Here is a 25,272-nt window from a genome sequence, read left to right as displayed (position 1 = left end):
ACCTTGATTCACTCTTCGTCGTTGGCTAGGTTTTGGATTTATTACTTTCGAGGACGAACAATCAGTGGACCAGGCTGTCAACATGCATTTTCACGACATCATGGGCAAAAAAGTGTGTAGTTGTAGTTTTATTTTACCTTAAGACCAAACCAAGTCTTGGGCAACTGGGGACTTCACTGGTAAATAAGTATAGAGTTGATGGTTTTGTTACAGGAAGGGAAAAATTAGGGAACTTGAGTAAAGTGGACCATTTGGCAGAAGCAAAGTCAAGGAATACTGTTCCATTAGACAAGTTCTTCAGGAAGGTTTGGTGTAGTTTGCCCTAAGATGTGTTCCTTTGGCTAGGTGACACCATTCTCTTAGAATTCTTTTTGAGTGTGGAATGCCTAAAACAAAATATACGAGTGGGAAATTCAGCAGGAGGGAAAGGTGTTTAGTCTGAGTCTGTGTTTTCATTCTGGCTTCCAGTGAACTCTCTGTGTTGTCTAAGGTTCGGTTTAAGATACCACTCCTTCAGATGTGGATTTCATATTCAAATTGTATAGCACTTGACCTGTTAAGTGAGTAGAAATGAGCCTTTAAGAATCCCAAGTTACAATTTAAAAGGAAAGCAATACTGAAACATCATGAAGGATTGGTTTTTTTAAATTGGGTCACTTACTGTGAAACTTCGGTACAAACCCACAGACTTTATTATAGTATTTAACAACAATGCAGTTAAGTGACCTCTGGTTGTTATATCTTCATACTGTGTTGCCATTACATGAAGATAGTAATAGGAAGTTGAAGGCCTGCCCCTCCCCAGCCCCCTTGATTACTCTGTTCCACTGAACACAGAACATCATCTGTAAATGAGCCTATTTGAGCATCTGTGCAAAATCATTACCCAAATCTTCATTTTACTTGGATCCTTATGATTTTTACAAAAGGAGCTCTAAAATGAATAACTGAGACATGCATTCCTTATTAGTAGCAGACACCTTAGGATCTGAATTTATGTTGAGTTTGGTCTGCGTTTAAAAAAAAAAATCCCTATTATTACATTAGGGTGGAGTCCGTTTCAGTAACAGTGCCAAATATTTTCCTGTGTTTCTGATCTGGTTGTAACCCAGAGCCATGAAATTTTTTAAAACTATGTTTGAATGCAGAACATTTATTCTGTCTTTAATCTCACAGGCATTTCTTTGGCTAATGGTTAAAATATTTTGATGGTGGTAGTAATTAATGTCATCAACCCACTAGTGCCCCTCAAAAAAAATGGTGTTAAAATTTTAAATTTCTCTATACAGTTCAGTGTATTGTGATTATTTTTATATATAGGTGGTTTAGAGTTTGTCAAAGTTTTAATGAAGTCTATTTGAACCTACCTAAAACAGGAAAAAAAATATTATCTTGTACTGACAATCATTGAAGCTTTTAAGTTTAAAATTAGCATACAGATTGCAAGGATGCATGACAATTATGAACACAAGTTCAAAGGAGTCTGCGTTCAGTATTTTAAGGTACTGTGACATGGTATTGAACATTTATAATTTGGAAAAGTGTAATCTTTATATATGGAGCAGAAGGTGTTTTGCTGAATTAATAGATTAGTTAGTGTCTACTATTAGAGTCCCAGTAGGCCCCTATGTCGGTGTTAAACAGTAATTTTTGAGAAAGCTTGATACCAAACATGATTGAAATAAAACTTTGAAGTTACTTCACTCAGCGTGTAGATCAGGCATAGTTATCTGAAAAAGGGCAAGCGTATATTGCTTAAGGAGTCCAGCTTTAGGACTGAATGTCTAAAGCAATCCAAATTCCTATTTATACATAGGCCAAAATCAAGCTGTATAGACAAGTGGGATGCTCATCTTCCCATTCTTAACATTGCTTATTTGGTGGCTATATTAAGCTTTTAAAATGCCCGAAGTCCCATTTGGTGATTAAAAATGTATTGCTGGGGTGACTCTGCATCTATATGTTCCATCATTAAGGGTAAAAAATTTTAAATTACAAGAACTACTTTGCTTTGTAAGCAGGAACCAGATTCCCCTAAGGAAAAGTGTGTGAAGGCTCATTAATTTGAGTTCTTTGAAAAAGTCCCTTGGTTCTGCTATATAGCAGATCCTTTCAGCTCACAGAGATTTTGTTACCATCTTGTATAATGTCCTTGGGGCATCAGCAGAAAGGCGGGGAGTACTAAACCTTTGTCCCTGAGCTGGGGCTGTAAGGCAAAGCAGACAGAATTTTGAATACAAAATGCCTGCCTGCACTATTGCGAATCCCCCATTGATGATTCAGATTTGTTTCCTTTGTATACTGGCCCCCATTAAAATTTATCATAAAAAAAGAATTCTGAAGACATGAGTACAGAGAGATTCATTGAATAAAAAAATTGGATTTGGGGTGAGGTTTTGGTGGGGGGAAGTATTATTATGAGGAGAGGGCTTGATTTTGGATGCACAGCTTAGCAGAAGTAGGTCAAGTTCCTTTCTCCCCAGCTGTCCCAAGCCACTCAGTTTTATTATTGACAATAAAGTGTTGTGGCTTAGTGAGCGTTCCCACAAGCGGGGTCTAGGCAACTGACCTAACACAGTATGAAGATTTTGCTTACTGATTCCACTGTCCATTTATTTGCATGTCTGTTTACTTTTTTGTTAGATGTAATGTAAGATTGATTCTCTTATCACATCCATTCCCTCTGACATTATTTTGAGTTAATTGAGATTCTTTAAGCCTTAGCCTGGGGAAGGTAAGTCTTTATCTTCCATTAGACATTTAAACAAAATTAAAACCTAAGTTTAAAAACAAAACAAAATATAAACAAACCAAACAAAACCAGACTTGTGTTTCTCAGGTATGAGCAGAGCTGAAATTGCAGGCAGACTGGGTGGGCTTTTTAAGCTTAGCTTAGCTTCGAAATGCAATAACCAGTGTCATTAATGGTTTAAAGCATTAGTACCCTCATTCAGTAAAGAGTTCTCTTCCAAGTGAGAAGGTGATCATGCTCACTAAGATGGTTTATCTGAAAGTGAACATTAAGGGATGGTTTTTAAAAGACCACACTTAAGATTTCTGAGCACATTTTCTTGTGAGAGACTATTGAAAGAGGGTACTGCTGCTTTAAAGTAGGAAAGTCAATGACATTTTACTGTATCGGAAATAAGATTTAAGGACTCTCTTAGCTCTAAATACTTATATTCATATGTAGGACTTGCTGTGTCTTACAATTGCATCTATTGTACCTGAGAAACATTAAAAAAGCAAAACAAAACAATCTACTGGCCTAAATAAGTTTTATAATTAAGTATTTAGATTTAAGTCATAAGGTGCTAAGTGTAGTTGTAAGCATAACTAAGGGTGTATATAAAGGGAAGGGGGGTGTATTAACCCACAACATCTTTCTTAAATTGGTATTCTGTTTGTTTAGGTGGAGGTAAAACGTGCAGAACCTCGAGATAGCAAAAGCCAAGTCCCAGGACAGCCGGGTGCCAGCCAGTGGGGAAGCAGGCTCATGCCAAATGCTGCCAATGGTTGGGCAGGTCAGCCCCCTCCTACCTGGCAACAGGGATATGGCCCACAAGGTACTGTCATCCTTATCTAAGCCCCATCTAGGTACACAAGAAGTTAAGTAGTTATGGATGACCAGTCTAATGCAGAGTTGTCAAACTTGGGTGGCCCACTGCCTGAAAGAAAAATGCAACCCAACATAAATTTGTGGTTTTCTCAGTCAATAGGTGGGTGTATCTCTTCTCCCTACCCCATCCCCAGTTCAGTTCCTTTTCAGTTGGACACCATTGGTCTAGAGCTCTGACTTTTCAGCAGGCATCCTGAGGAGTACTTGCTATTACAACTTGATAGGGAGATTTAAAAGCAGGAACTTTAATAATATAGTTACCACCCACCCTCTGTTCCCCTTCGTCCCCATTTGAATTCTTCAGTGAATTGTTGGTATTTTCAGACACAAAACAAGTAGTTTTCATCAAAATCTGAAATGGCAGGCAGATCACTTCTTAGAAACTCTTTGAGTTTTTTTTGCTTTTATGTTTTTAAAAATTCTTTAGAAATTTCCTCAAATCCAAATGGTCAGTTTGATCCAAAGCTCTGCACCAAGCTAATCCTTGAAACTCATTCTACTTACCTACAACCTTGGTCAGGTCCTGGTGTTGTACTCCAAGAAGGAAGTCTGCAATTAGATGGGGTTAGAATGAATTGACTTGGGTGAGAATGAGGGGCAGATGAGAGCCCTGATGTGAAAGCATTTCTAGTCCTTAACATGAGTTGCCAGTTCTGTTTCCAAAGTAAATGGTTAGTCAATGCTGCCTTCCTATTTTTTTCCCACTTGATTTACAAGGCCACCTGCTCAGGTCAGATAGCAGGATGGACATTGCTGGGGGCAGTGGCCCTTTCTCTCTAGAAGGTTCCAGTTGGGCCACCTTTGTGTGTTTCAAGCATCATAGCAAAGAGTTTATCTTTGTTCTGAATAGTTCTCCTAAACGGTTAACATTTTATAAGATACGGACTTAATGTTTGCAGTTGTTCTGCCAGGTAAAGGAGACACATTTTTCTGCAGGATAAACTTCCCACTGAGGGGTGGGAGGTGTCACAAGCACTCCTAAGTTGCTGTGATGTCCTAGATCATGCTCAAAGGGACCAGTTAATTCCCATTTCCTCCTCTATTGTTAACTCTGCAGCTTTGATGATTTTATAGCATGTAAAACACAATAAGGGAACATGACACTCATGCTCTCAGTGCATTTCTGGAATAAGTATTGACTTAAATTTATTACATAAATAATATAGTGTTCCAAAATTCTACCTCCATAACAAGGCAGTGAGGAAAGAGGGTATGAGTACTAAAGTCATTTTATAGCTTGGGAAATGAATGCTCAGGAAGGTCAGGTGACTTACTCTTGGCGAAATTGGGCTGGTGACTAGTAGAGCCAGAATTTGAGTCTGTGAGTCTGTGTCTAGCACTTCCTCTGTCCTGCCCAGCTGAGATGGCTCCATCTGTCTGTGGTTAACAAACATCCAGTCCTTGCTTTTAGTTTCTTGGAGCATTCTCGTTGCATCCAGGCAGACACACAAACCATCTCTTACCTAGAACTGAGAAGAAAGCCGATTCTCGTTCTCATCCCTGTTGTCTGAGCCACACAGGAAGCTTCACGATGGGAAAGGCAGTGATCTGCTTTAAAAAGCAAACCCTAAGTACTATAGAATACAGTAGAACTTCTGTATGCTCCAATACTCCAGAAATCCCTGAGTGATGAACAGAGGGAGAACCATTTGGTCTCATTAGTGGCATATTTGAAGTGCTTATAATTACATCTTAGACACATATTTTTTTTAAATTTGAAAGCTTGCCTTGGATATTAGATAGAATTTGAATTTGATTGATTTTCTGCTTAAATGACTTTTACCCCATGACTGGGGAGCAGCAATCATGTTTTGTTTGTTTCACTGTTTTAGGAATGTGGGTGCCAGCAGGGCAGGCTATTGGTAAGTAACCCTTTTTTTTTTTTAACAAAGGGGTTACAGAATTAATGGGGAATTCAGCCTCCCAAATATCATGTTTTCAAAGTTGGTATAGGGAGATTGGCAGAGAAAGTAGGCAGGACAAAAGTATCATTTGAAGTTGTAACTTCAAACTAATGTCAGAACTTATTTATGGCATTGTACATTAGCTGGAAAGATGTTGATTTGATCTATCAACAAGCATTTACTAAACACCTACCCTGTGCAAAGGACATTGGAGGAGATAAGAACTTCAGGACATTTGCAAGAGGATAAACCACCAGTATGTTTTGCTAATGCACAGTATTATATGAGAAAAGAGCACTTTGTTGTGAAGTCTGAGAAGAGATCTTTGAAAGTCAGGAAATGTGTATGTTAGAATTGTAGGAGCTAGTCAAGCCAAGATCTTCATGTAATTTACAGTGGGTATAAAATACCGATATGGTTGTGTTGTTGCTCTCTATCATAGGATGAGGTCTGAGAAGGGTTCCTGTAATTAGAGTATGTTATATTTGGAAGCGAGGGACCTTTGAGCTCATTGTACAGATTGGGAAACTGAGGTTCTGAGAGATGACAAGACTTATACAAGGCCACCTGTAAGGCTAGTAGCAGAGTCTTGATTAGAGCTGAGATCTTCCAACTCACCCCACTGTCCTGAAAGACCTTTGAGTTGACTGGGTGTCCTGAAGAAGTAGGTCATTTTACAGAAGAGGAGTAAAGATACAAACCCAGACAAGTAGAGTTGTTTGTAGTCATACGTGCTTGTTAAGAAGAACCCAGTGTCCTGTCCCCTTCTCCGAAAAGGTCAAACAAGGTGGGTTTTTAAGCCCATGTAGGTTGGGGATGGGTCCAGTTGGTTGCATTCTTTCCTCTTCCCCTCCCTTCACCATGCTATTTTTTTGTTTTTCCAGGTGGTTATGGGCCGCCTCCTGCAGGAAGGGGAGCTCCACCTCCACCTCCTCCTTTTACCTCATACATCGTATCCACGCCCCCAGGAGGGTTTCCCCCTCCCCAAGGGTTCCCACAGGGGTACGGTACCCCTCCTCAGTTCAGTAAGTCTTCATTGGGATCAGATGGGGAAAGGTTTGGATTCAGGCCTTTCATAATAACTGACTGTGTTCGAATATCCCTTAACAAGCCAACTTTGATGGACCTACTAAGTCCACATTGCTGAGCTTGGTCCTTGATGACTTAACATCAAGTAACTACCATGAGAGGGACAGAGTAGGTGTTGTGTAGGATCTTAAGGTGATGGTCATTACCAAAGGTGGGGAGGGGCTTGGGAATCAGGGAAAGGCTTCTTGAAGATCCCGGGCCTGGAGGAAATAAATACTTAAATCTGAGTAGTAGGACTGCAGTAGGCAGTAAAGGGGGAGGGGAAGGGAGAGCATTTGAGGCATGAGGAATAGTATAAACAGGCATGGATGGTGGTGAAAGTGCAGAGGAATGCTTGTTCGAGGCAGACGAAGCTGGGGAAAATGGGTGTTGTTGAATCCTGGAGGACTTTGAATGCCAGACAAAAAAGGAGGAATTAGAACTTTTGAAGAGGAGACCTGCTAAGAGGAGTGATGTGATCATTTCTCTGTATAAATAAGGATGATTCTGTCAATATGAAAGATAGTGGATTGAGAGAAAGTACAAGCAGGAAGGCTGGTTACGCTATTCTAGTAAGCCATGTGGAGTAATAAGGATTGGTACCACCAGGATTGTTCTTCAACCATCAGCAGCTCTGCAGGGCATTGAGGTTTTAAGTGTGAAGAAGAGCAGAAGTTTACTGTTTTGTGATTTGTTTTAGATGTACCTTTTTTCCCCACTACTCCTCCAGTAAAAGCTAATATCTGGCTAGACAGGTTAAATTCTTATTTCAAAAAGTCCTCTTGTAAGCAGATATTTTCTTTAATGCCTTGATGTTTCTAGTGTGTTTCTTTAATATAATGACCTATAGCACTCCCTTTGAACTAGAACAAGAACAGTGGGACCATATAGAATTTGTATCCGTGATTTCCCCCCACTTTTCAGATCTTGGCTTAATTCTCAGATGTTTTTGCAGAATTCATATTCAGTGAATTGAGTGCCTAAAATTTATAATGCGGTGCTGATTAAAACCAGTCTCTCTTGGGGGCAGCTAGGTGAAGCAGGGAGTAGAGCACCAGCCCTGGAGTCAGTAGGACCTGAGTTCAAATCTGGCCTCAGACACTTGACACAGTTACTAGCTGTGTGACCTTGGGTGAGTTACTTAACTCCAATTGTCCTGCCTTCCCCTCTGCAAAAAAGAAAGAAAGAAAACCAGTCTATCTTGAAATGAAATTTTACCTTATTGTTTCAGTTTTCAACTTAGAATTTGGTCATAAATGTATATTTAAGAAATCATAGTACAGCTATTAACTGATAGAAGCAACTTGATCCTGGTAGAATTCTTAGTGAGGAAATTACATTCTTTACCTAGAGACCTGACATCAAACCTGCAGTGAGTTGTTAAAACAATTAATTTAATAAGTGATTCTCTCTCTCTCTCCCTCTCCTCCCTCTCTCGCTCCCTTTCTCTCCCTCCTTCCCTCCCTCTCTCTTCCTCTCTCCCTTCCTCCCCCACCCTCCCTCTCCGTTTCTTTTTTGCTTCTGCCAATTGCTATAATTGCAAGCCTTAACAGAAATTTGGGAGTTTTGTTGTCAGTGCTTCACTAAAGTCCAGCTGAAATGCTTTGTGGTGGTGCACAGGTGTTACTTATTTTTGAAGGCTGTGTGAGTGGAGCCACAGGCTCTAGCAGGACCTGCATAGCTGCTAGGGCTTCATCTCCAGGCCATGTGGCAGATGGTATCAGCAGCCTGAGTAGTAATCTAGGTGAGCAGACCTTGAAGGCTATTCAGTGAGGCAGAGAGGGTTTCAGTCAGCATCAGTGCAGTGGGCGTCCTTATTAGGGAACCACAAATCTTTGAGAAGCTTTGGAGTAGTCTTTCACCAAGTCTTTTGAGGTATGTGTAAGTAGGGGCAGAAAAAATATTTGTAGGTAGATAAAACAAGAGGTCTAGAAAGAATGAGTGAATCTTGTGGTCATTTTTCTTGGTATAATTAAGGGTTGTGTTTCAAGAGTGATTTAATCCAGCCTGTTCAGAGAACTAGTATGTCTAGTCCATTTAGACACCTTGAATTTCAGGTTGGGAGATGTAAACTCTTAGAGAACTGAAGGATTAGAATTGGGAAACAATCCGGGTGGGTCATTTGGGGGAGGTGGGGTTGTAATGTGTGTCTGTATTTTGAGGAGAAGGATCAATTTGCCATCACTCCATCAAGACTGATGGGGTGCTCTTGAGTCTTACCTCGGGTGTCAGGTGTCATAAGTTGTGCTTGCCTTTTCTGAGGCACGCCCTGTAAATCTGTGCAGCATCTGGCTCATTTTAAAGGCAGCTGCAGACTAATGGGCTTTTCCTTTAACCTCTAGTAGGTCTAAGAGCAAACATATTTTGCATATGGAAATCTAACCAAGGTGATAGTAGCACTTTACTGTTTACAAAGGGCTTTCCTGACAGCCCTGAGAGGTATGGAATGGAAATATTATCATCACTCCCATTTTACAGGTAAAGTAACTGAAGGCCAGAGAGGAGACATGGTAGAGCCAAGATTGGAACCCAGATTTCCTGGCTTTAAGTCTCAGGTTCTTTCCATTCTGTCTGCCTCGCAAGACCTAAGAAATCAGAACTGCCTGTCTTTTGTTCCCTGTCAGTCATATGTCTTCTGTTTTCTTTTCTTCTGCTTTTCTTTTCAGGTTTTGGCTATGGGCCTCCACCACCACCACCTGATCAATTTGCCCCTCCGGGAGTGCCTCCTCCACCTGCCACTCCTGGGGCAGCACCGCTAGCTTTCCCACCACCACCATCTCAGGCAGCTCAGGACATGAGCAAACCCCCAGCAGCCCAGCCCGATTTCCCTTATAGTCAGTATGGTAAGTCATTAGGAATTGCGCTTCTCCTCCCGATCCTGTGCTTTTCCTGTAGTGTTAATGTGTTGGGTGCACATGTTGGGGTTTCCAGACTGGTCCACATAAACCAAGCATAAGCGCTTCATGATTTTTAAAACTCTTCGAAAGCCTAACTACAGCCTTTCAGGGTTCTCATACGCAGCATTCTTCCTGTACTTGTTTTCTGAGCTAATGCTAAGTTTTCTGGCTCCCCAAATAGCCAGACAGTCAATAGGGGTGCTCATGGCGGTGAAGGACAGGAATGTGTACACTGACTAGTTTTGTATCTTCTTCCCTTTCGTTCTAACTTCCCAACTGTATTTAAGCTGGTTTAGAAATTAGCAGAACATTGTCCTTGGCAGTCACATGTTTTCTCTTGATGAATTGACCCCAGATAGCCTCAGCCCAGGCGAGTTCTGGTGCCTCACCTTAAAGGTGCATTGGAAATGGGAGGTGGGAGAAGTAAGGGAGGCCTTAAAGAAGCTTGTTAGTAGGAGGTTGGGAGCTTCAAGCTGCTCAATAGGAAAAAAGATGGAGTGGGGAATTGAGGGAGAAGAATTCAAAATGACCACCGAAGGTTATAGCAAAACTTTCAGCGTATTTTACTTTTTTTTTTGCTCAGTCTTATAAGGGCAAGAATACAAGGGCACTTGCAATGGAAAAGCAGTCAATTCCGCAACAAATCCTTCAGGGTACTGTCAGTTTGTGGAACTCGAGGCTGTGAGTGGTCAAGGAGAGTTAGCAGGGTCTAGGTGAAATTTCATCATGTGACACTGAAAGCCCCAGGAAGACAGTGTGGAGGGTGAGATTTCATGCTCCAGGGCTTCAGTTGCTCTCCTGGTCCCAGTCGTGCAGCATTGCGTGATGAACTTGACTTCCAGGGCTCTGCCTGCTGCCTTTGTTTGGAAGTGTCAGATGCTGGCCTCAGCTTTGGGGGTGGGATGGGGGGCAGAATGACCTGAGGATCGGATGGAGTCAGGTAACCCTTGCCACCGTGCTCTAAGAAGCTTCCCTAGTTGGTAGCTGGGGCTGACCCGAAGTACCTTAAGAAACTGTTTTGGAGAGAGTGACATCATCAGCATCTTTCCCCAAAGTCCCCCAGGGGTAAGGGGGCACCATGTCTGTGTGTGTAGAGTGGAGCCAGCACTCGTTAGTGATTCCTGTGGTGTAGACAGTGAATCTGAGAGTCAGGATTTCACTGAAAGGAAGATTCGTATTGATGGCAGTGAATGACTGAAGTTGGGGGGGCGGGGCAGGACAGGGTGGTAGTGTCTGAAAGAATTGACATTCTAGAAGAGGGACCTTCAAGGGGTACCTGGTTCAATGTCCTTTTACAGTTGAGGCTGTCAAGATGGAGAGAGCCTCAGTGACTTGCCCAGGCCCATGGCAAAGGAAGTAACTGAGCCAGGACCAGAACCCAGGTTTCCCAACTTGCTGTTCAGCACTCTGTCAAGCAGATTTTCTTGCCCCTAGAAACTGGCCTCCCTTTCTGTTTCCTGCCTAGAAAGTAAATTAGCCTCATCTGCTCTTGCAGCAGACAAATCCTGCTTAAAGCCTAAGACGTGAGGTGAGAGAGGTGGTATTGATACAATGCTATAAGAAGGTATCTTGGTAGAACCTGTTTTTCTAGTTCTGTCAGGGATCAAGTGCTGCCTGTTGCTTTTTGTTCAGTCTCAAGGAACAGTTAGCAAAGGGTGCGGGGAAGGTGGCTAGAGTGCCATTAGATTTGGGGCCTGAAGTTCCACGTCTGGCAGCAAACTGTATCTGTGAAAAACTCTGCTGGATACCACAGGGCCCCTAGTATTCACCTTAGCATCAAATTTCCAAAGCTGAAAGTTTTTCTTCCTTTTATTGCTGGAGCTGGTTTTTCATACAGTCTTTAACAATGACAATATCTAGGCAATAGAAGCACCCCTTCTGTCCCATGCATGCCCTGTGCAGTCTCATTCACTGGATTACTGCCCCAAAGGCAGCTTATCAACACTGCATGTATTTTGTTTCCTTCCATAGTTAAGCATAATGCCTAGGGGAAAAAAAGCGTTGCTATATTTTAAAGGCATTGAACTTTATCATTATTTTGCATTTGTTTAGACATTATTTTACGACACCTTAAAGCACTGCGCTGTATTTACAACGGGTGGAAAAATATGTAAAGCTTCGGGTGTAGAGTAACAGTAAGCCCTGGTATATTTGTCTCCCCCACCCTAAAAAAAGTTACTATCTGTACAAGGCTGTCTTGGGGTTAGTCACCCTGGTCTCCTCATTTCTTACTAGGGCTGGGTACCTATTCTCAAGACCCTTCAGGCTTCGGGCCAATACTTTGTTTACACTCTTATGGTCAGGCTGAGCAGTGATATATCCTAGGTAGGTGGAGCCTATTTATAACCAATGCTCTTACTGTATCTGCACTTGGGAAATGAATGTTTCTTAACAGGGTCTCTTCTACCTTTGTTTTCATTTTGGGTGGGGGTGGAAATTAGCGGTATAGCTCTGCAATGTTTGCTTTTGCTGGTTTGAGGATCTTTACTGGCTACAATTATCAGCTGGCCCCAGCTGGTTTGTTTTTTGTTTTGTTTTGTTTTGAAGCAATGCACAACAAAACTACCACCACCTTAAAGCACAAAGAGCTTGAATGTCCAATAACCCCGATCCCATTCTTCATTGACCAAGTCATTGCGCTACTAGTTTTTGTCGGGTCTCTGCCGACTGAACTAAGTTTACCATGAGCGACTGATTTATTATTCCCCTCTCCTGTGGCCCATTGGACTTGATGGCTTTGGACATGGGTAGTTTTCTGAAGTAGGAAGTTGCCCCCTAAGGGTTTGGAGCAGAGAAGTTGATCTCTACCTATGAATGAGAGAGCTAGGGAAGGAATTGGGTAAGACTCTTAGATCAGTTGTGAGCTCTGATTAGGGCATGCAGTCCACAGGCCCAGAGCTGCCCTCTATCTCTAAGATGCAGTGTAGCGAGAGAGATGGTCTTTCTTTCTCTCCCTCTCTCCTTTTTTTTTTTTAATCTTGAGCTTCACTACCAACCACTTTGGTGGTTTGAAGTGTATTTGTGATGGTTGACTGACCTTTGCATTAATATGGCTGGATACAGCTTGTAACATGCATTGACCAATGTCATTAGAAATGGTCTTGGTGGACTAGCAAAACTAGAAGCAGCAGTATTGTCGCTGTATGCCAAGAACTGTTCTCACATTGCACATCCAAAAACAGTGTCATGGCACCATGTTGTGATTGTATAGACTTCTTGGTGGTGCCTGGATTTAAAGAAACAAAACATACGAGTCCTGTGGTTAATTGGCATTTTTACTTCTCCCAATCACAGGAGCTAGTTAGGATAACTTAATTCCAATAAGTTTTGTTTAAAGATCCAACATTGGCATGCCATCAGAGAACAATTAAAACTCTTCTATCCAAAGTGAAAAAATGTTCCTATAGCATTTTACATCTTGCATTTATGGTTATAGTACTTTGTGGTTACAGAGTGCTTATTTGATCCTTACAATACCTTTGTGAAGTAGGTACTGCAAGTATTATTTTCCCCATTTTACAGATGAGAAAACAGGCTGAGAGAGGTTGTGATGTGCCCAAGGTCACACCGTGGGGAAGCTAGGACTGGAACCTGCCTCCTAGTTCAGTCCTCTTCCCACATTTCTACACTGCCACTCATCTCTTCATCTCTTAGCCACTCATCTCTTCATCCTGCTTTTTAGACACCTGTTGGACTTCATTCCTTGTCAGTAGAAACCACTCCACATGACCTTTTTGAAGGAGCGGGAGGAAGAATTGGCTTGGAGCAGGTCTCTTGGTTACATCAAGTTCTCTGAAGTGAATTTTCCTTTCTGTGCTTGAGCAAATCTATCCACGATCCACTTTGAGCAACGTCTCAGGCATTGCCGGGGGATAGTTTTAAAGACAGGCATCGAGGATTATTCCTTTTGCTCATCTCCCTGCCAGTGGTTGCATGTGGAAGTGTGTTGACTCCCCTATACTTCCCATTGCTTTGGTGACTTGGCTGGAATTGGATGTGGTTATTGAAGCTGATAAAAGGGATGAGAAAAGAGATCCCCAACCAGATCTTTTCTGTTTGCCATGTCTCCTTCTAAAGGAGGCATCTGACAGTTTCCTCTTATCCAGAGGATTGAACGCTAATGCTAGGTGCCAGGTTTGGCCATGGAAACTGAAACCCCGGGCCCTGTTTAACCCAAGGGACAAGGCGACGCAACATATGCGAAGCCTTCACCCCTTCTGCCTCCAAGAGCTTGCCCCTGGTGTCAGTGGGAGGGGGTCAGCATTAAGAACAAGGGGGATAAGGGGGAGGTAAGTCTTGATGTCTGTTCTGTCCTTTCTGCTGGTACGAATAGCTAAAGGGATGAGGGGTTTGTGACAGTTTGTTTGTGGGGGTTTGTGACAAGCTTCTAGTGGGTAGCTGCCTTGACATCAGCTTACCTCACCTCTTAGGCCTTTAGCAACATAAGCCACTGATTTGCATTTGACTTCTTAGTAGTGCCATCTAAAAAAAGAAGGGTTTCCATCTCCCACTCAAGTCACCTATGTACTTGGATGATTAAGAATTATTTTTGAAGGCAGTCAGTCAAATTATTTCCCCCAGAGTGACCCATTTGGTGGGGGAAGAGGTGGTGGGGTGGGGAATATGATTGCTATGACTGTGGTCTTTGTCAATGTCCTTGTCTTGAATTCAGGTCAGTTTTTTGACCAAAGCTCACTGTAATCTCTCTTTCCCTTCTCAGCAGGTTATGGACAGGACTTGAGTGGCTTTGGACAGGGTTTCTCAGATCCCAGCCAGCAACCCCCCTCCTACGGAGGACCCTCGGTGCCCGGATCAGGTGGCCCACCTGCAGGAGGAAGTGGTTTTGGACGAGGACAGAACCATAACGTGCAAGGATTTCACCCTTATAGACGCTAGCCTGGGCTAGAAATCAGGGAATTCTGTCCACAATGGGATATCTGGTACCAGCTGAAACCGGGAATTCCAAACTTGTGAACTTGTGACAATCACATACTTGATGGAGAACAACTTAATAAACCATTTGGGGGGTGGGTGGGGAGGTGGGGAGGGGGCGAATGGCTTTTGAAGGCAAAGCTGTGGGTGTTTGGACTGCAGTTTTTAAATATATTCCTTTCTCTAGCCCATCAGCACAAATAAAACAAAACGTCACTGGTTCAAACTACAGGGTTTTAAAAAAAGTCTTCAGCTTTAATTCAGAACTTCAGGTTTCTTTTTTCTTTCTTTTTTTTCTTTTTTTTAAATGATTCTTCCTGAGCCTTTTGTTTTACCGTATATTGTAAACTTTTATGTTTAAAGAAAAAATATACATTTACAGATTGTGAAATTTTTAAGAGAAATTTTCTACTATGTATGCTGGCTTATTTTTTAATTTAATACAGGGTTTCCGTTAGTACTGGTGGAAGTGAGGGTCAGTTTTAAAGCCCTTACTCCTTTCTTTGGGGGTTGGGGCAGTTGGTCCAGAAACTCTGGGAGTTCAAAGAAGAAATGTACTGAGTTTGGTTGTGGTTTTGCTTTTGCCACCTGACTCACCGTGGTAGCATTGCAGGTGTGTTGATGCGCACAGAGTCACTTAGGAAGGGCACAGGCGTTTAGATCTGTGCTTCAAAACTTTTAAATCCAGTTTGTGGATTTCATTGGGGGGTCATGGAGGCCTTGGTGAGACGTAGATTTTCCTCAGGCGGAGAGTTCTGGTGCATTTTGCACTAACCAGTGATTACCCCTGGTTTGAATAAAGAAAAGTACATTTGGATTAGAAACACAAGTTTGTATTCCATTTTTTCCCCCTGCCCTCCCCCCTAGTGTTGTTGTTCTCAACACACCTACTGTGGTGGATTGTGTAATCTTTGATGTGTTTCTGCTATTTTGGTGCCTGTTGGAGATTAAATGCACAAGTAATAATAATTTACACTCAATTGGTCCTGTGAGGTAGGTGATACAAGTTATTAGCCCATTTTGCAGATGAGGAAACTGGGACGGGTTAAATGATTTGTCCAGGGTCGTATGGCTGTTTATTGTCAGCTGGAAGCCTGGACACAGGATTGTAGATTAGAGCTGGAAGGGACCCTAGAGGTCATCTAGTCCAATCCTCTCATTAAATACCAAAAATGAAAAATTAATAAATCCATGTAGAGTAGGAAAAAAGGATATGTGAAGCTGTGAGTCTCCGAAGCTCACGGTTGTTATTGGGGTGGTTTTTTTGAGTGTATAATAAATGCAGCATATTACTTTAAAAGCTGTCCTGCTTGTCTGTCCACCCCCTTCATTTTACATGGAAACTGAGGCCCAAAGAAGTTCAGTGATTATTCCAAGGTCACTGGATTTCAGAGGATTGCAACCTTGGGCTTTGACTTCAAATCAAATGCTCTGTTAGATCCTGCTGCCTCACAAATGCTCCCTGTGCAGCATAACTTGGTGTAAGAAGATGCCTTCTTGTGTAGATTCTGCAAGCTGTCTTGAAAAGAACAATGCCCCTTTGAAGTTTGACTTCACCTTTGAACTTACTTGTGGCATCCTGAAGGCTTTGGTATCTGGGGGTCATCCATTAGAGTCTTCTCACCTTATGTTACTTAAGAGCCATCTGAATGTGGGGCAGGCCCCTTTCCTTCTCTGGGCACCTGTTTCCTTACCTACAAAATGAGTGGAGTTAAACTAGATGATCTCAAGAGATTCCTTCCAACACTGCCTAGCAAAGATCTCTTGCGGGGAGGGGGGAGGTATAGGAGCACCAGTTGGAATTAGGCAAAATTTGGGTGGGGCATGTGGATCTGGGGTATCGAGTGTTGGGGACTTGATCTGGGTCTTGCTGCTTAGGAGGGCTGGGGGGAAGAAATGGTTATTTCTTGAGAGTCCAGCATACAGCATTCAGATTTCTCTGAATATTTCATAGCCTGGCAGCAGTTTGCTGTATATAACCCATAGTTTAATCTAGCACATTTCACCAAGTTGCATAGCATGTAAGAAGATGCCTCACCAGCAGAGGAGTGTGCTGATTAACTTTGTGTTCAGTTGACCACCCCCAACTCATCAGAAGGAGGAAGAGTCTGAATTACTTTTCTCTTGTTGGATTTGGATCTAATTTGGGACCTCAAGTTTCTCTTATGATTCTATTGGGGATCTTAATGTCTAGGAAACAAGTCGTCTGAAGTTACAGTCATCCCAGTGATGAGGTAGTGGAATGAGTTTTGAGACCTGGGTTCTAATCCTGCCTCTCCTACTAATTCAGAGTACATACGCATATGGGCAATTCACTTAACCTTCCTGTCATCTGTAAAATGAAGGGGTTGGGTTAAGATGACCTTCAAGACCTTACCAGCAAGCTCTAAGATAATGATTTTTACAGAATGGCCCCAGACATTACCTCAAGCTTATCAGAGCAACGTCTGCCCTCCAGCAAGCCTAGAGTCATCTCCCAGATGGATGAGGCTGCTGGCAGGGATTGAATTTCTGTACTGGGGGGAATGTGTCACTGCAGTTGAGCTGCACTGAGGCTGGTGCCAGTGGTGAGCCTATCATTGTGGGGGGACCTGCCCTGGGGGGCTGTAGAAAAACTTGGCATCCTGGTCATCTTGATTGAACGGCAGCCCCTCCAGCTATCAGGGTGCTGGGATTTCGGAGCCTCGTTGCTGTGCAAGCATTGAAAGGAAAAAGCATCTCCAATTGGTAGGTGGCAAGAAGCCCTAGTTTTAAGTGGCAGTTCCTTAGAGAAGGCCAGTCCAAACAACATCTTGTAGTGAAAAACTTAATATTGGAGTTTGTGGGCTTCATGAGTTTGTCAGTTTTAAGTTGTTTGGCCCTGGACCGTGGCGGTGAATTTGAGGCTGCATTTTGTACCTTATGGAAATGGTATGCTACCACACAAGTAACAGAATTGTTTTGAGACAGGGACATCTGGCTTTGTGGCTCAAGCAGACTGAGAGCTAGGCAAACCACCCAACTTCATGTCCGAACAGGTGTCATTCTGCCTTGGCAGAAGTCTCACCTCAATGGTCCTTCACTAATGAAATCCCAGGTCAAAACTTGTCCTTTCTTTCCCTGTGCTCTCCCCACCTCCCATTAAAAAATACCTATTTGGAGTCTAAAGCACCAGAGGGTTAGGAGTTTTTCTGTCAGAAATGGGATAGACAACTTAAGCCTATCTTGGGTTACAAGATTAGATTTAGAGTGGACAGGTTTCCTTATTTTGTTATGGAACTAATGGGGTAAGACAATAATACTTGGATGAATTTGTATTGTAGCCTGTCCATTCCGCCTTATCCACATCCCCACCCAGCATGCTGAAGGCTGTCCTCCCTAGGCCTTTTTAGTGTTTTGTGTGCCAGGGCATTCTATAGTAGTTCCTCACTCCATGACTTTTTAAGGTATCACATGTATTTTTGTCTTCTTTCTTGCCATGGGAAGTTATTGCTAGTAATGTGTGTGGCTTTTTTTTTTGAGGCAATTGGGGTTAAGTGGCTGAGGCAGGATCCAAATTCACATCATCCTGACTCAAGGCAGGTGCTCTATGCATTGCTCCACTTAGCTGCCCAAGAGTGTGGCCTTTTTAAACCCATCATATATCTCTTCAGAGTGTACTATACATATCTTTGACAAAAGTGCATTAGAGGTACGAAAGAGTTATGTGAGTCCAAGATGGACAGTTGTTCACTGGAAGATCAAGGAAGACTTCCTGGAGCCATAGTCTACAGACTGGGGCTAGGAGGGCTAGCAGTGTGGCAGCTAGAGATCAAGGGACTCTCCCTACTTACATGCTCTGGAAACAACTATTTGTGGTGGAGAAGAATGCTGGATCACTTGACGAGGAGCTCAAAGCTTCTTGTCTGGGTCCAGTCACTGAAAACTTGCCTGGGTTTCTATACCAGAGCAAAGTTTTTAACCCTAGGCTCTGTGAACTTGGAGGGGAAAAAATTACACTGACCAACCTCTAACAAATTTTGCAGTTCCTTTGATAAAAAGGTTAAAAAAGTTCACCTGCTCTTTAAGATTCTAAAAAGGGATCCACAGGCCTCTCCAGGCTTCCAAAGGGATCCATGACACAGACAAGGGGAGCAGGCACTAAACGATCGCCAAGCTCAAATCTGATTCTTGACAGAACAGAACTCCCATAGGTGGCCAGAGCCAAGCTATCTTTTCCTCTAGCATGTGGACAGTGGAAACAATCCCAGAAATAATCTATTCCAAGCAGTTGTCTAGTAGGAATTAGCCTCCAACCTTCCCCAGCATCTCACTGCAAGCATCACATGCCCCCTCCTATCATATCTTGACGTTACCCCTACCCTTCCCCCCCAAGAAAAAAAATTCAGGTGAGCTTGGGAGACAAGAAGGAATAGAACCAGTTTGTCTTCATGACAACCCCCCTCCTTTTTGGATTTGAGTTATTGCTACTTGCTAATTCACCTCGGAGACTGGCCTCTCAATGAAGTAACACATGAAAAGGCTTTAAAAATTAATCACTGGAACTACGATTTCTAACAAGTTTTAACTTGATTCCATGAACCAATCAACATGAAAGAACCCGTTTTTTGTCTGTAGTGCAGTTCAGTATCCAGAAAGTAAATTATCCAAGTGCAGCTCACCTTTTAGATCACAAACTTTTTATGATTCAACAGAAGGGCTTGAAATAATTTGTTGTTTTGGTTTTTTTTAAACAAACCAACAGGACATCTGTGCCCAGACTTGGACTGACACTTCAGAGAACAGTGCTTCCCAAAGCAGCTTCCAATGTGGGTTCTGGGCTGTGACCTCTCCTTTGATGCTCTGGGAAGCTCTGAGTTGTGACTGGCAGGCTGCCTCATGCTAGGTTTTTTTTCGTTTTTCCCTCGGTCAGCCTGGTTTGAAACCAGGCTGTTCCCTCTTGGTAGGGGCCTTTCATGTTCTTCTTAGAGATCAGCAGCTGCTTCTTGGTATAAGCCATCTACTTAATCCTGCCCCTCCTCCCCCGAGAGAGGGGCCACTACCTCTGAGATGAGTCACAAAATAAACTGGACAATAACAGCCTTAGTGCTCCAAATTCGGTCCTCAGCCATTTGTTTATCCAGTGCTGAATATGTGCTTGGATGGCCTTGTGCTGAGTCGATGCAGAGGAGATCTGGCTCACAGAATATAGCCTCTGTTGGGGGAGAGAACGAGTACCTAAGCAGGGAGCTGACCGTGCTCTGCACCATATGCTGAAATTTCCAGATGAGTGGTAGGCAAGGCAAGGTAAACTTGAAAAGTTGTATATAAATGTGAATTTTATTAGGCAGCTGCCTAGGGCACAACACAGGAAAGCTTTTCATATATTAAATGCATGTATTTGGTAATGCTGGTAAACCTTTTCCACCACCCTGTGGGTATTTTGTGATGTCAGATGGCATTTGTTTAAGTAAAGGTTCAGAGCCTCAGGTAGATGGTAACACACAAGAGGCACAATTTTCAAACCTTCCCCAGGCTAGACTGAGCCCTTGGGCTTTAGAATCAGAGGATTAGACTCAGAATGTCAGAATAGGTAGTAACTTGAGAACACAGTATCATAATTGGAAGGGGGAAGTCCAAGTCATCATCTCCTGACCTGTAAAATGAGAGAGCTGAACTAGGTAACCAACTTCCAAGGGCCTTCCCCACTCTTAAATCCATGACAGTATAATGGTTAGAAAATGCAATGAATGAGCTGAGACGGGGACTAGGCCAACCTGCCCATAGACACGGGGAACCGAGACCCAGAAGGGCAAAAAGAGGGTCTCTTGGTCACAGAGTTAGTGACAGAGGATGAGGCCCCTGGTGTCCTTTTCAGGCCAGGATTTTTTTCTCTCCTACCACAGAACGTGGCAATACTGAAGAGACCCCAAACGGGAAAGCCTAGGCTTGGCTCCCCTCTTCCCTCTCAATTGGTGAGAGAATTCTGGGGAGGGGAAGAATGATTGGACAGAGATTGCCCTGGCAGGGCTCTGGTTTCCAGGTCCCAAAGGGCAAGTTTTGAGGACAGGAGGACAAAGAAACAACCGAGCCCCCCACCAATCCTTCCCATCCTCCAGCCATGGACTAGAACTTTGGAAACCTGGATTCCATTCCCAGTTCTTGACATCCATTGGCCAAGTCATTTCCATCCAATTGCCAAACCGGTTTCCGACCTGTAAAACAGAACTGGGGGTGGTGCTGTGGATACAGCACCAGCCCTAGAGTCAGGAGGACCTGAATTGAAACCTGCCTTTAGACACTTACTAGTTGTGTGACCCTGGGTAAGTCACTTAACCCTGATTGCCTCAAAAACAACAGGGGTGAATTACATCAGGGGTTCTTCACCTTAGCTGTGTCATGGACCCCCTTAGCAGCCTGTGAAGCCTATGGGCAAGCCCCTTCTCACAATCAGGTTTTTAAGTGTCTGAAATAATTATCAAAAGGTAAAAAAAAAAAAAAGTCCACCTGCTCCAGATTAAGAACCTTTAGACTAGCTAGCAAGGATCTCTTCAGCTCTGACAATCTACTTCTCAGAGATTAGGTTATGAGAGTCTAGTCTGGTCTCTTGGCAGCCGGGTCAGGGACCACCTAGAGGCTGCACTGTTTGTGGGCTGGGGCCTCCTGAGGATGGAAGGCACTTTGGAGAACTGAAAGGTGGTTTCTAGATCCCCTCTTTACTGGGGCTGCCGAGCTCCCTGGAGAGACTCACACACATGCTCCCTTCCTCTGCCACCTGCCTTGGCCACCCAGAATGAGAGGCGGAGAAAGAACACAGGTGACCTGAGCTCTTCTGAGCTGCACAATAAAGGCACCTGTCTAAGGCTGGGGGTGGGATGGGCTCCTAGAACATGGAACGTCAGAACCAGGAAGGATATTGAACACGTATCATCAGACCTGGAGGGAGGGGGCACACGTGGAGGACCTCAGGACCCAGAACCCTGGGAGGGACTTTAGACATCCGAATGTGTACAGCTCAGCCCCCAGGGGCCTTGACCTTAGAGGTTTATACATGCGTCCTGGGCCATCTCCAGTCCTCCGGGTGAATATCAGGCCACTGAACCCAGATGGCTCTGGAGGAGAAAGCGAGGCTGGTGACCTTGCTCAGCCCTCCCCCCTCAAATCAAAGTCATATCATTTCCCTGAGGTCATGGTCCTCTTCCAGAACAAGGACAAACACAACAATCTATACGTGCAGCCCCAAGTGTCTGGGGCAGGATTCGAACCGGCTCTTTTGCCCACCGAACCCGCAGCCTCTCTTGTCATCTCACGTCCCTCCACGTCTGTCTTTCAAAGCCCTTAGCACACGCCGGCTGCACGTGGGAAGAACAAGCCAACGCTCTACGTGCGTTCTGCTTTGCACCTCCTGGCCAGGAGAGGGCGCGCTCTCCCAGCTCACGAAGGAGAAACGGAAGGGGCGGGGCCTGCGTGCAGCGCCAGCGTGGGGCGGTGCCGGAGCGCGCCGGCGTGGGGTGCCGTCACGCGATATCTGCGCCTGCGCAATCGGGAGCGGTCTTTTCCTGACGGCAGACAAGATGGTAGGTGCTGGCGCTGAAAGGCCCGGGGAGGCCGTGCGGGTGTTTTGTATCCATCCCCATCCACAGCTGAGCTGGCTCGGCCGGGCCAGGCGACCTTGGTTCCCCTAGGAGGCCCCCCTTTGGCTTCTTAACCACCATATATTGAGGGGCGGTCAGGGTCGGGCCGCAGGCCCCGTGGGGTCCCGGGTCCCCGGGCGGGGGGTTGGCGCGGCGCGAGGCCTGGTCCCCCCTCGAGGCCCTGCGTGATGTTTGCGCGGGGCGGGGGAGAGGAGCGGCCTGGGGCTGCGCGCCCCCGGGAGTCCCCCAGGGGACCTTCCCCAGCCCCGGCCTACGTCCCGTGGGGACCGCGGGCGGGGAGGCTCACCGGGATCCCCGGCTCTTAACAGGCGGAAGTGGAGCAGAAGAAGAAGCGAACCTTCCGGAAGTTCACCTACCGCGGCGTGGACCTGGATCAGCTGCTGGACATGTCCTAGTAAGGAGCGGGCCCCGCACCGGCCCAGGGTGCAATAGAGGGCAGGTTGGGAGGGTCGTCCCGGGGCGCGGCCAAAGCCTCCTATCCGGTATGGAGTGGGCTCCGTCTTGGGGTCCCCGCCCCCCACGAGGCCTCGCACCCCTGCCCGGCTCGGAAGGCTGCTTCTGACTGTAATTGAACCAGGCACCTCCTCCCGGCCTTAGGGTGAGCTGAGGATGCCCCCCAGGGGTGACTCGTTGGGTACAGTCAGTGCTAAACCCTCAGTCCCCTCCCCAAGGAGTGCTCCCAAGCATCTCATCTATGGTGATGGGGGAGAAAGAGCCCAGAAGGGCCGCAGCTGGCCCTGGGTCCTCTTGCTCTGATGACACATCTGGCGGGGTGAAAGGTTTGGTGGCCGGTGATGGGCCCCCAAGCTCTGGTCAAGTACACAGAGAGAGCCCTGCCTGGCCTGGGGTCAGGAGCGCAGAGTTCTAGCCCCTGCCTGGCCCCTTAGTCCTGGGGAAGCCTCTTTCCTGCCTTTGTCCGTAGGATTTGGACCCCTGGTCTCTGTGGTCTCTCTAGTTCTAATCTCCTGAGGTTGCTCCCTGGCGTTTTTTTTTTGGCAAATATTTGCCAAACCCTGGGGGTGTTCTGGGAATTTAGGGAAGGATGGTCCCGATCTTATTGGCTGGCTTCCTCCATATCACTGGTGCCTGGCAGTTTCTGCTCAGAGTCAAACCTTTGATACACTAGAAAGGAGATTTAAACTGAACATTGAAATGGTGTTTGGGAGTTCAGCGTGTGGCTGAGGAAGGAGAGAGAAGCCTGCTCAGTGGTTATGGTGCTTTTAAGATTTTCTTCAAGCACTTAGGATGTGATCTCTCATCTGATCCTCACAGCAACCTTATGAGGTGTCCATGCTATTCCAGTCCTACCAATGAGAAATAAAGTGGGCTTGCCCAGTGTCATACAGCTACTGGGTGTCTGAGGCAGGATCCTGCCTTGATCTTCCCGATTCCAACTCCAGCGCTCTAAATGGTGCCCTCTGGTTACCCTTGCTCTTAATAGGTCTTGTTCTTCCCACCCCCCCCAAAATAAAAATAAAGCAGACCCTGTTGACATTGCCAACCTTGGAGCGTCGGTTTTTCCTCCACGGCCCGAGTAGGTCCTGCTAACTCATCCCCATCCCCCAATCTCCTGCAGCGAACAGCTCATGCAGTTGTACAGCGCTCGGCAGCGTCGGCGACTCAACAGGGGTCTGCGGCGCAAACAGCATTCCCTCCTGAAGCGTCTGAGGAAGGCCAAGAAGGAGGCGCCCCCCATGGAAAAGCCAGAGGTAGTAAAGACACACCTTCGAGACATGATCATCCTGCCTGAGATGGTGGGAAGTATGGTGGGCGTCTATAACGGCAAGACCTTCAATCAGGTAGAAATTAAGGTAAGGACTGGCTGGCCTTTTGTACCTCTTAGGTCTTCTGGCAGTTAGAGGATGTTAGGACTCTACTGATCAAAACAATAAAATGATGCTGGAGGGCAAAAGGAAGATTGGAGTTAGGAACCTGATTGTTAATTCCTATCCCCAGTTATTCCCATGTATGATCTTAAGATGTCAAGGATTTAGAGGCAGAGGGGACCTTGGAGGTGGGGTTGAATCCCTTCCCTTCATTGTTCAGATGAGAACAGATGACTTGTTTAGGGTTACAACTGCTAGCAGGTGACTGAGAAATGCCATGCCAGTAAATATTAAGCACCTACTGTGTGCCAAGCACTATGTTAGGCACTGGATAAGTACGGCTCTTCAGATCTTCTTCACTCATGTGCCGTACTAACCACTATGCCTCTCGGGTCATTATTTCTGACCCTCAATTCTCAGATGAGAGTTTGGCATGCCAAGGCCAGTTCTCAGCCTTGTGGTTACCAACTGCCTGAGTGCATCACAAAGTGCTTTGGCCTTGGAACTCTCCGAACTTCACAGATTATGCTTAGTACAGCTGCTGAGGCCTGGTGGGGCCTCAGCAAACAGGACAATGAACAAACAGGAAATGGCTTCAGTCGAGTCAACGGGCATAAGTTCACACTTGGACACAAGGCCCTGGGTTTGAGTGACCACCTGGCTACTTGCCATTTATGTGACTTGGTACAACAACAACAGTAACAGCATTTTTCCAGGTGAGGAAGGAGGCTCAGTAATTTAAATCCCAGATTGGAATCCAGGGGTCTCCAGACTCCATGCCCCGTGTTCTTTAATGTGCCTCACAAATCACAGCTTCTTGGTGTCCACCAGTTTTTTCCAGCTATAAGATGAAAGGGCCAGAATCAATGGACTTTCTGTCCCTTCAGCTATAAATCTCCAGAGCCCGTTATTCTTAGACTTTTCCTTGGCCTCTGTGATGAGAAATGGCAACCTGGGGCAGAGTAAGGTGCCTTCCCCCTCCTCCACAGCAGCTTGCTTGTTAACCATGCACCATCCATCTTGTCTTGCAGCCTGAGATGATCGGCCACTACCTGGGTGAATTCTCTATCACCTACAAGCCTGTGAAACATGGCCGGCCGGGTATTGGAGCCACTCACTCCTCACGTTTCATCCCTCTCAAGTAACCCGGATCCTAACAATAAAAACACAAAGGTTCTTAGTGAATGTGTGTTATTTTCTGGCGCCTGACTTGGGTAGAGTGGGGGGCTGTGACCCTGAGAGGAGTGTGTTTTACTAGGAGAAGTTGCTGCCAAGTACCCGTTGCATCCCTCCCCGTCCATGACCCAGTTTCCCAGCTTTGATTCTGTTTGTATAATCTCCCAGGCTATGTTGGCTTCAAGGCCTGCCCCCTAGAGATTAGTCTAGCTGAAGGCAGCATTTCCCCTTCTCTAA

The 25,272-nt window shown here is 45.0% G+C and overlaps 2 protein-coding genes across 7 annotated transcripts in view; both read left to right on the top strand.

Moving 5' to 3' along the window:
- DAZAP1 (DAZ associated protein 1) overlaps positions 1 to 15,246 on the top strand; it is a 39,381-nt gene extending 24,135 nt beyond the window's left edge. For 2 of the 6 annotated variants that reach the window (XM_036755577.1, XM_036755589.1), the window contains exons 7-12: positions 30 to 112; positions 3,413 to 3,566; positions 5,452 to 5,481; positions 6,408 to 6,548; positions 9,258 to 9,434; positions 14,212 to 15,246. In XM_036755577.1, coding sequence (XP_036611472.1) covers positions 30 to 112; positions 3,413 to 3,566; positions 5,452 to 5,481; positions 6,408 to 6,548; positions 9,258 to 9,434; positions 14,212 to 14,384 — 758 coding nt within the window. In that variant the 3' untranslated portion in view covers positions 14,385 to 15,246. Of the gene's footprint in view, positions 1 to 29; positions 113 to 3,412; positions 3,567 to 5,451; positions 5,482 to 6,407; positions 6,549 to 9,257; positions 9,435 to 11,723; positions 11,814 to 14,208 lie in introns of all 6 variants that reach the window. The other 4 variants (XM_036755574.1, XM_036755584.1, XM_036755593.1 and 1 more) reach the window with 3 other exon arrangements.
- Positions 15,247 to 21,268: 6,022 nt separating this feature from the next.
- On the top strand, positions 21,269 to 25,044 carry RPS15 (ribosomal protein S15). Its single transcript, XM_036734452.1, has 5 exons — positions 21,269 to 21,275; positions 21,714 to 21,955; positions 22,342 to 22,427; positions 23,610 to 23,844; positions 24,891 to 25,044. The coding sequence occupies exons 1-5, from the start codon at positions 21,269 to 21,271 to the stop codon at positions 25,002 to 25,004; spliced, it is 684 nt and encodes a 227-aa protein (XP_036590347.1). The 3' UTR covers positions 25,005 to 25,044.
- The last annotated feature ends 228 nt before the right edge of the window (positions 25,045 to 25,272 follow it).

This window comes from Trichosurus vulpecula, chromosome 1, assembly GCF_011100635.1.
Source record: "Trichosurus vulpecula isolate mTriVul1 chromosome 1, mTriVul1.pri, whole genome shotgun sequence".
NCBI lineage: Eukaryota > Metazoa > Chordata > Mammalia > Diprotodontia > Phalangeridae > Trichosurus > Trichosurus vulpecula.
Note: the sequence above shows the minus strand (reverse complement) of the source record. Positions and strands in the feature narration are given on the sequence as shown.